This window comes from Rattus norvegicus, chromosome 7, assembly GCF_036323735.1.
Source record: "Rattus norvegicus strain BN/NHsdMcwi chromosome 7, GRCr8, whole genome shotgun sequence".
Taxonomy (NCBI): Eukaryota; Metazoa; Chordata; class Mammalia; order Rodentia; family Muridae; genus Rattus; species Rattus norvegicus.
The window spans coordinates 54331700-54342653 of record NC_086025.1 but is presented as its reverse complement, the minus strand read 5'-3'; the positions used below and the strand labels follow the sequence as shown (position 1 = coordinate 54342653).

At 44.5% G+C, this 10954-nt stretch overlaps 1 protein-coding gene across 2 annotated transcripts in view; it reads left to right on the top strand.

Annotated features, from left to right (window-relative positions):
- Myrfl (myelin regulatory factor-like) overlaps nucleotides 1-10954 on the top strand; it is a 116668-nt gene that overhangs the window by 63444 nt on the left and 42270 nt on the right. For both annotated transcript variants that reach the window (XM_063264422.1, XM_063264421.1), the window contains exons 10-11: nucleotides 232-322; nucleotides 6701-6901. In XM_063264422.1, the coding sequence (XP_063120492.1) occupies nucleotides 232-322; nucleotides 6701-6901 (292 nt within the window). The remainder of the gene's footprint in view (nucleotides 1-231; nucleotides 323-6700; nucleotides 6902-10954) is intronic.

Below are 10954 nucleotides of genomic sequence, written 5' to 3'. Positions count from 1 at the left end.
AGGAAAAAATTCACACCCATAAAATAAATTTGAGTGGGGGAAGAAAAAAACGTTTTCCAGGCCCTGCCTTCTTGCCCTTTATAGAACTGCAGCCTAAGAAGAGGATCAAAGTCTGGGAGGTGGTTGCTCATGGCCTTAATCCTAGCACTCGGGAGGCAGAAGTGGGCGGATCTCTGAGTTAGAGGCTCCGTTCTTTGACATGCTCCCATTGGTTTGCTGTTTCTGAACTAGATACTTCATGTTGGTGGTCGGATTGTACGCTGCTAACCAAGACCAGTTCTACCTGTTGGCTGCCCACATCTCTGAAAGGATCATTGTGAGGGTAAGCACAGCGCTCTGGTTTTCTGGACCGTGTATACTTTTCTCCCTTGCAGGAAGAAGTCGAATCGTCGGGGACATAGGTAGACTTGAACTGCATCATCTCCTAACCGTGGCTGGTAATCGTAATAGCAGAAACGATTGTGTTAGTTTTCATACAGTAGTTCTCAGTCAGGGTCAGGAAGGACAGAAGTGATGTGCAATACTTTACAACAGACAGGAAAACCCTCCCACCGGAAGTATTCCCTCTCCAAATGCCACAGTACTGAGGCTGGGAACATCCTGATGTTGACTCTCTGTTGGAGGCACTGGTTAAACATCTACGCATGGCACCACTTTATACTGATGACACATTTTTATTCTGTGAGTAGTCTCAATACCCAGAGGACGGAGGTTTGAGAAGCCAACTCACGCAATATCACTCAGCTCATAAATAATGGAGTCAGCAGTAGCCCAGCTCTCTCTCTCTCTGATCTAGGCTTGTTGAGTAAAGAAAGTACCAGGAAGGTTTTCTGTGTCCCAGAGCGACTGCTGACCCCAGGGCATCTGGGCCACTGCCTCACACGAGGGACTAGCACAACACATTTGCTGAGTGGTTACAGCTGTGGATGGCGTCTTGGCAGCTGTGGGGACATTAAGCTCCTAGCAGCTGCAGCTGTGGCTGTGGGTCCAGACTGGCCGCCACCGAGAGTGTTGCAGGAGACAGTAGGTTCCCCGGCATGGCAGCCTTAGGTGAGACGTGCTGCCCCAGGCCTTTGAGAGCTGCATAGGGAGGATGTGATGTTCCAGAAGGGAGCACCATCCACTGTGGGCAAGCCTGTGTTCCCAGCTGCCCACCTGAGGCACTGAGGACACGTCTGCCTCCTTTTGGAAAGTGGAGTTTCTTCTTGCCTGCTTTGAGCTGTTCTGAATCAAAGGACCCTCTGTTATTATGTTAGCCAATTAAACGTGATAAATTAGCTACTAGTGGAAACCCTTCAGTTACCCCAGAAATCTCACTGGAGGTGAAGCAAAGACAGAAGTGAAGTAAAATGCTTGCACAGAAGCTGGCTGTTTGCACACGGCTGTTTCTGACATAACCATAGGCCAGTAAGAGTCTTTTGAGGTAAAACCAGGTATCTGCCCAGTCCTCCCATAGACGCCCTCCCCCTCCTCTCTACCCCCTGTTCAAAGCTATGCCGGACCTCTCATTCGGTACAACCTAAATTGCTTGGCTGTGGTCACAAATATGGTCTGAACGCCAGCCCAGAAATTAGGTTGCTCACTGTTCCTGACTTTTCCTCAGGAGGAATGAAGACGCAGTACCATCTTTCTACTTGGGACACACACTCTGTTAGTCGCCTGCATTCTTTGACTAACTTTCGTGGCAGAGGTTTCCCCTTTCTCAGCTGGCAGCACTGTGAGCGCTATGCAAGTTCAGAGAGCAGCCAGGGAAGGAAGGGAACCTGGCTCTCCTGACCTCCATGAACAGGAAGCTGCTTAACCAGTGCGCCCCGGCAGATCCTCATCACAGCACAAAGATGATTAGCTCAAACTTGCCGAAATCCACATTTAGTCTGAGTGTGACACACCGAGATTAGGGGTCACGTAATTGACCCAGTTTTTAAATTCTAAGGACGCATCGTACTTGGAGACAGTAGCTTTCTCCCAGCTATTACTCTTGGTTAAAGAGAGCGCCCTAGTGTTGCAGTAGAATTGGAGACACCAACGTACCCTCAGAATAACAAGAACAATGATAACAGTAACACAGACCCTCTAACTCCAAATAGCTCACTGGCACTATTTCATTCTTGCTCCAAAACACAGGTATGAGGGTGGAAACGGACTTCTCGGTCCATTTAAATGGATGACACTGTAACACTGTGTATGTATGCATTTATTATGTATTTATAATATATAATGTATAAAATATAATACACAATATGTAATATACAATATATTGTATAACATAATATATGATATCATATAACACTAGATTATATATACATATATTTATACATAAACAAACACATATATGTATATAATATATAATACACACACACACACATATATATATATATATATATATATATATAGAGAGAGAGAGAGAGAGAGAGAGAGGTGGGGAAGAAATGCAAAGAATGGCATGATTGTTTGATTCAGGTAGTTTTAGAAATGCTCAGCCAGTCTCTGCTGCACCTCACATTCTAGAAGGACATCTGTGTGTGGTATATAGCAATGGAAAGAGACTACATTGTATCCAAGAGTCAAGTGTGGCCTCTGAGGCTATGGCCTGGTTCTGCTAGCTTAACTCCAGAATAAGAGACAAGAAGGAAGGTTTAATAATTAAAGGCATTGCATGCTTGACCATGATGGGAGACTCTGAATCTCTCTGTCTCTCTCTGTCTCTCTGTCTCTCTGACTCTCTGTCTCTCTGACTCTCTGTCTCTGTCTCTGTGTGTGTGTGTGTGTGTGTGTGTGTGTGTGTGTGTGTGTGTGTGTATACACTAAACCATTTCTCAAATGGCGGGGATCAGTATTTTACTCTGTTAGAAGTGACGTTATGAGGACTGTCCCCAAGACTTTGGTCTCGGGGAGGTATCCAGGACACCACATTTGTCAAAGTTCTTCTTGAAGGGACCATGGTGGCCAGTGTTTGGCCATTGTCCAATCTGATTTGTCAACCACAACAGGTTTAGAAATATATTAAACTCCTGTGGTGTAAATGACTTAGTGTTAATTAAGGTCTTCTCCAATACACCGATTTATTTCTCAGGGTTTGAGTGGCGTTCCTTCAGAGTTCCCTGTGCTGACCCGGTTTTTGCTCAGCTCTGCTTCCTTTCTAAGTATTCAGTTAGGGACTGTTTGAGGTACTGTACGGCAAGCAGGAGGTACAATTACTTCTGTCTGCCTTTCAAAGCCACCGTGGGATTTCCTTCTTTTGAAAAGAAGCACATTTTTTTTTCTGTTTCATTCTTGGAAGAAGAAAAATGGTCCCATCCTCAAGGATTCCTGCTTTTCCTGCAAACCACCCTGAGGTAGAAGACTAACACCAAAGACTGTAAGACTGGTGAAGGGTACAGATGGAAAAGGGACATTCTCGGAGGCAGCTCATTGTCCTGTGAGAACATGGGCACTCACGCACACGTGCACACACACACACAGACACACATAGAAAGACACACATAGGCACACACATGTATGTGTATGCACATGCGCATACCCACACACACACATAGTGTGTGCACACACAGAAATACAATCCTGGGAGCTTGTGCAGACACAAATAGCTAAGCCGAGTCCTAAGCTTTTATTTTAATCTCCACAGCGATGCCCACAGATATCCATTTCTAAGAAGCTCCTGGCTGCAGATGCAGATCTAAATACACCACACTGAATGGTCCAGAGCATCTCTGGACCCCGTTTCAACAACTTTTCCACAAGATGCACAAACTCTGCTATTAGCTCCTTGTCTGTGTTTAGAGTCATAAATAAAAGTAAAACAACACCAACAAAAAATTCCTGTGACTTTTCCTTCCAGACTCAAATCACTTCTAATGCTTTCTGCTATCCTGAGCAGGAGGTGCCCTCTGCACTGTGTTCTTGCAGAAGGGAGTCCTACCCCACTGTGATTCCATAGAGCTGTGCTGCTGTGTGATTACAGGTTAAACAGTGAGCGCTGCCTCCGGGCAATTATGTGGAGGATGAATTTGTGTCCATCCATCCTTAATTTTGATGACTGTTCATGCACATATGATTTCCCTGAATTCCACAATAATCTCTGGAGATGGGTAAAGACGGAAAGTAGGCTTATCAACATTCTCCAAAGGATAACACTAGTATCTGAAGATACTTGCCCTAAAGTCTTACAACCAGTTGATTTCATATAACATAGACTGGAATGCTGAGTTCTTCCCTAAACGTATGAAGCCATGAGACACAAAGTATTTTAGAAAAGTACATGAAACCAGTTTGGCGTTTGGTATCAAGCAACCGCTGTTGGGTCTCCTATGGAGAGAAGCTCCTGATTCTGGACAGCATGCACTAAGGGTTGCTTTCACCCATGAAGACATGGGTTCCAGGAGGGGAAGTAAATATATAGGTCTTGTAGTATTTCTCATTCGAGATTATGAGCCCTTCTTAGTAGCTCTTGTAGATCTATCTGCATTCCTTGATGAAATAATTTGAACTTATTTTAGGGATTAAGTTTCATCTGTTGAAACAAATATAAATGTTGCAGTTGTAATTTAAAAAAAAAAAACTACTTCCACCTGCTTCTCCAGTATCCAGTTACCAACATGATAAGAATTATCCCAAAGCTCGTTTGCAGCAGCAGGAATCCGTCCCTGTCCCATTCTGCTTCCTTAAAGTGGCTCCTTACGTTCAGCAGAGAGCAAAGTGCATGTTCACTCTATGCTTCTGTGTAGATCGCTCACCATAAAAGAACTGAGTCAAAGCCACTACCCAAAGACTATACATGGACTGACCCTGGGCTCCAACGTCATAGATAGCAATGAATAGCCTAGTAAGAGCACCCGTGGAAGGGGAAGCCCTTGGTCCTGCTAAGACTGAACCCCCAGGGGCTGGGGATTTAGCTCAGTGGTAGAGTGCTTACCTAGGAAGCGCAAGGCCCTGGGTTCGGTCCCCAGCTCCGAAAAAAAGAACCAAAAAAAAAAGACTGAACCCCCAGTGAACGTGATTATTGGGGAGAGGGCGGCAATGGGGGGAGGATGGGGAGGGGAACACCCATATAGAAGGGGAGGGGAGGGGTTAGGGGGATGTTGGCATGGAAACCGGGAAAGGGAATAACATTTGAAATGTAAATAAGAAATGCCCAATTTAATAAAGATGGAAAAAAAGAATAAAAAAGAATGGAATAATTAATAAAAATTAATAATAATAAAAAGTAAAATAATGTTATATAAATTAAAAAAAAAAAGAACTGAGTCAAAGCTTAACAACGGTTCACATCCAACCAGCCAAGGATCTTGCAGAAAAGCTTTTGTGGAAGTGTTTTATACAAAATAACTTTTAAAACTGTTGCCTTGTGTTCTCCCACCGCTATTGTCTGCTAAGCATCTGTGGCTGGGTCATCTAAGAGGCAGAGGTTCTCAGATGGTAGAAACAAAGTCCTGGTCGGAGTTGCCCCAAAAATTCTTCAGTTGAAATCAAACTAAGAGCTAAACCTGGTGGCTTCTTTTTATTTTGTTATTACTTTAATGTATAACACATGCATGTGGCAGAACATTCACGCAATACCAAAAAAGTATCTAGTGAACAGTGTGGCTTAGCCACCTACCCCAGTCCCTAGCTCTCCCAGTGTGTGCTCAGGAGCAAATCTCTGTAAGGACTCGGAGCGGTCTGCAGGGATAGATGGTGCCCAGATTCGAAGCACCCCAGGCAGACAAAATGGAAATCCCTGTGTTAGTGCTGTCTGCTGAGGTGTCAGGATCTTAGCGAGTCTGGACTCTCTTCAAGGGGATGCAAACGGAAAATCACATTTAGAATACCATCATTTAGAAAAAGCAACCGGACTTTGTCATGAGGAATGTGAAGGATTTGGAGACCTCGTGTTAGAAAACAGGTCAGCAGCTACAGTGGAGCAGAGAGGAGAGGGTACAACCCAGCAGAAGTTCTTTGGCAAAGCGTGTTTCTAGGCCTGGTTCCCTTTGGATTGTTTGTAAGGACCGCTGGTGCGACCTCTAAGCCACATTGTGAAAGAGCAGAGTGGAGAGCTGTTACTCGGTAAACAGAGGACATGCAGAGGTAGCTGTAGCAAGGATCACCTACGTGTTCTTGGGCAATTTATTATCCTTTCAGAGTGCCCGTGTCAGCATGAGCATGGTGGTACTTAGATCACAGAACTGCTTCATGGGGTAGCACACAAAACATGCGGCCGCCGAGAAGCCACAGCACCACCCGTGTTCAGAGAGTAGTCGAAGCTGTCTGTGTTACTGTTACTTGTTTGACAGATTGCACGGGCACACCACCAATATGAGTGTTTTGAAGTTAGTTATAAAGACTAGTAAAATACAAGGTATTTTTATTTAATTGATCATAGGATAACATGTTTATTTCTGTTATGAATTTTAATTATTATTATACCTGAAAAGAGAGTCAAATTTTAGTCCATGTCCCCTTTCTCACCTTTTAAAGTTGTCTATGTGGTATGACCAAACACACAGAGATTCTGTGTTCTCAGCCATGGTATTCAGAGTTTCTACTGCTGTGGGTCTCCCTGGCTCTCCTGGGCTCTTGGTGTTAATTGACTATATCAGCGTGTTCAACCCAGTCTCATAGGAAAGACTCGGATAACAGTCAGTTTTCCTTTGCTCTGAGGATGCATGATCAACTCTTTCTGCCACCGGAACTTTAATTGCAGTCTGCTGCTGTGTTTCTCCAGGCCTCTAACCCAGGGCAGTTTGAAAATGACAGTGACGCCCTGTGGCAGCGAGGACAAGTTCCGGAATCTGTCACCTGTCATGGGCGAGTAGGAATAAACACAGACACACCTGATGAAGCCCTGGTTGTCTGTGGCAACATGAAAGTGATGGGGACTGTCATGCATCCTTCTGACATCCGGGTGAAGGAGAATGTCCAGGAGGTGAGTCTGGGGCATGCCACAGGACCCTTCCTCGGACACCTAATCGGGTGTCTAGGACTCCCAGCCTGTCATGCCTGGCTCCGGCATGTCTGTGTGTCACCCGTCGCTGTGAAACCAACACGCTACTTGAAGATAATGGTGGGTGGAGTTGTGGGGCATCTCTGTTGCGGTCGTAAAGCTGTTCTTGTTACCAGAGGTTGGGTCCTCCTAACAGAGTCAGTGAGCAGCGGCAGCATGTCACCGAGTCACGGGCAGCATGTCTTACGTTGTTTTCTACAGGCCAATACCTGCCTTCCGTGCCATCCGGTTGCTAATAGAGACTTCTCCAGCCCCTCCCTCCCAGGGTCCTTTGCACTGGCTCTGCCAGCCGTTGTCTTGCATGAGGAGATCTTTGTGAGGAGTGCTTGTAAAGCTCCCCAGTCGCGGGTCCTTATGGGCCAATCAGCTTTGGGTCAGAAATCTGGTGCCTTGATTCACTTAGGACAGGCAGTTGCCTAGTGCATATGAAAATCCGGCCTGAAGATTTGCTTAAATGAAGATGCTTCCCCAGGCTGCCCAGCGTCTTCGGCTGTGACGTGGAGGTGGGCCTGCCTGGCCCCCAGGAGTCGTTTGCTTACTTGGGATGCAATACAAAGGTCTGGCAGGTTGTGTTAGCTCAGGATGGTCTGGTGATCAGGATGACGGCTCAGGCCACTCCTGTTTCCAGCTTCTCATCCTGGTTTCCTCTCACAAAAGCATCCTTAAGACTGTTAAACATCTGTTCTAGGGGACTGAAGAGATGGCTCAGAGGTTAAGAGCGCTGACTGCTCTTCTAGAGGTCCTGAGTTCAATTCCCAGCAACCACATGGTGGCTCACAACCATCTGTAATGGGAGCTGATGCCCTCTTCTGGTGTGTCTGAATACATAGTGTACTCACATATGTAAAATAATGAATATCTTTTGTTTTGTTTTGCTTTAAGCCTCATTTTCCCTCCTATATTTATTCTTCTTCTAGCCACTGGAGGATCTAACCTGTTAATCAATCATTGGCCTCTCTTCCAGACTGCATTCTTTTCTTTCCCAGCATGCTGGGTTTTCTGAAGTGGGCGCGGTGAGGATTCCAAAGAACGGTTGTTATATCTGCTGATGTTCAGTTATGTTTAGTGCACAGCTGCCGCTCACATTAGGGTTGCTGTGACCTCCTCACTGGATGAGAACTCAGGACTAAAGGTTCTCACATACATTTCCAAATATCAGTTCTAAATCTTGAGCTTTAGTGAGACTTACTCCATCTGCATTTCTGGTTATACCAATTCAGACGCACCCTTGCTCTTGGCCACAGCAGTGGCTTAGGAGGTCTCAATAAGAAGTCTCAGTGGAACGTCCCAGTTTGATGGTCCTCCACCATCCTGGCTGCTGTCACCAGGCTTGTGCAGGATTTCATTGCCATTTGCCAAAAGTCACCACTTTTGCTCTTGGTTAAAGAAGACACGTTGCCTTAAATAAAAACTTCCCCGGAGCTTCTCAAATCCGTCCAGGAAGCTTTCTCTGTATAGGCAACATGCCCCCTCCCACTAATTCTGCTCACAGCCACCTGAGGGGATAAAGGGAATTGTAGAGTTGGGTAGATGACGGGAGATTAATCCTGACAGCATCAGCTCAGGACTTCAGCCCAGAGATATGCCCAGTTTCTGGTTTGCAATCTGTCTCCAGACTCAACTGTGAGCATTTTCCCCATGTTAAGAGCTTCTTCTAAGACCATACGTGTGGAACACTTTTTACCTGTATAAAACTAAGTAAACAGTAGTTTTGCTTCCATAAAATACATATCAGCAATGTGGCATGTTAAGAATTATATCGTATTAATATTGCGTTCTATCTGTATTTGTGAAATGGATACATCCCTAAGACATCTAGCTGTCCCATTTGCCACTTACCTCAGCTATGAGATAGATGGTGGTCGCCATTAGTGGCCTCATGGATCTGTGGACATCCTTTCCTCTCACTGACTCAGTTTCTCCAAACTTTTAAGGAGAGAGCTATGCTTTCTAGAAGGATCACAGACCACTTGTGTTGCTATAAAGAGATGCTGCTGTGTAATTTATACACAATAGAAATTTATTACTTGTAATGCTAGAGGCTATCCCAAGGAATCCCAAGATAAAGGCACTGACAGGTTTAACATCTGTTGAAGGCTTTGGCTAATGGCGTGCCAGGGCGTGGTGGCAACTGTCTTTTCACATGGTAGAAAGATGGAAGGGTGCAGGAGAAAGGGTGCGAGTCCTTACATTTTTGATGTTGGTTTTAGACAGAATCCCATTTGTCAAATAGATCGGGCTGGCCTCGAACTCACAGAGATAGACCTGCTTCTGCCTTCCGAATGTAGGGAATAGACTCATACACCCACACCCCACTCCTTATAGCTCTTTTGTCAATGAGCGTAGAGACCTCATGACTTAACCCCCTACTGTGGTATATTAAAATATTTAGGGAAATGCTTGTTCTAGCTATCTGGAGTCTTTTGTGGTTCCATATAATTTTTAGGATTTTTTTTCCTATTTCTATGAAGAATGTTGTAGGGATTTTGATTGAGATTGCATTGAATCTGTAAATTGCTTTTGGTAGAATGATCATTTTCTTTTTTTCTTTTCTTTTTTTTTTTTTTTTTTTGGTTCTTTTTTTCGGAGCTGGGGACCGAACCCAGGGCCTTGCGCTTCCTAGGCAAGCGCTCTACCACTGAGCTAAATCCCCAGCCCCGAATGATCATTTTCACAATATTAATTCTACCAACCTATGTCCATGGGAGGTCTCTCCATTTTCTAGAATCTTCTTCAAACTCTTGGGAGGTTTAAAGTTTTCATTGTAGTGGTTTTCCCCCTCCTTGGTTAGGGTTGTTTTAGTTCTTTATTATTATTATTACTATTACTATTATTATTATTATTGGATAATTTTTCTAATTTCTTTCTTAGCAAGTTCATTATTGCGTAGAAGAAAACACTGATTTTCCTGTGTTGTTTTTTGCTTTCTGCAGTATAACTGAAAAGGTATTCTAGAAGAGTATGTAGAATAGGGTGATCTGTGGAGAAGGATAATTTTAATTCTTATTTTAACCAGCTTACAGTGTTCTCTTCTCTGACTGCTAAGACTCAGAGCATTGTACTGAATGTGAGGGGGACCCCTTATCTCATCCCAGACCTTACAGGAAATATTCCCAGTTTCCCCCACTTACACAACACTGGCTACAGGTCTGTTGTAGATAACCCCTATTATTTTGAGGTATACTCAATTTATTCCCAATGTGTCTAAGACTTTTATCATGAAGGCATACTAAATTCTGCCAAATGTCCTTTCTGTATCTACTGAGGAGATCTATGATTTCTGTAAGTCTATTAATTGTGTATTACACTTCCTGGTTTGCCTATGTTGAACCAACCCTGTTTACCTGAGGTGGAGCCCGTTTGGAATCTTACTATGTTCTTGAATTCAGTTTGTGAGATTGGCTGACACTCTGCATCTCTTGTCACAGGGAAATTGGTCTTTTGTATTTAGGTCCTCTTTCAGTCTTTGATTTTGTTATTATGATAATGCAGGCTTTGTAGACTAGATTTGATGGAACCCTTTCTCTTCCTGATTTGGGCTGGCAGAGTACTGTTCCCCCAAACTGTTACTTTGTAACCCTCGAAGGCCAGAGAGGGAAAGTTGCTGTTTTCTGGATGACTCTGGCTGCAGTGTATCCTTGCGCTTCCTGGGTCAGGTTTGCAAATCTCTCTGAGATCCCAGGAACTCACATTCCTACCTCTGTGAAGCTGAGCTGTGGATGCTGATTCAGGTGGGGCCCTGACATGATCCTTGCTTTATGGATGACAGCTGCCCTGGATAGGATTTGGGACAGTGGCAGCTACACTGACTGCTACTGTTCTTTACAGCTATGCACCAGTGGAGTGGTGCGGATGCAGAAGAAGCAGGCAGTCTGTGTGGTCGATGGACACTGCAGATCTCTTTGTGGTAGAAACTCATGGATGACACAGCTTCTGGAGGTGTTTGCTAGAGGTGGCATTTAAGGTTGACTTGGA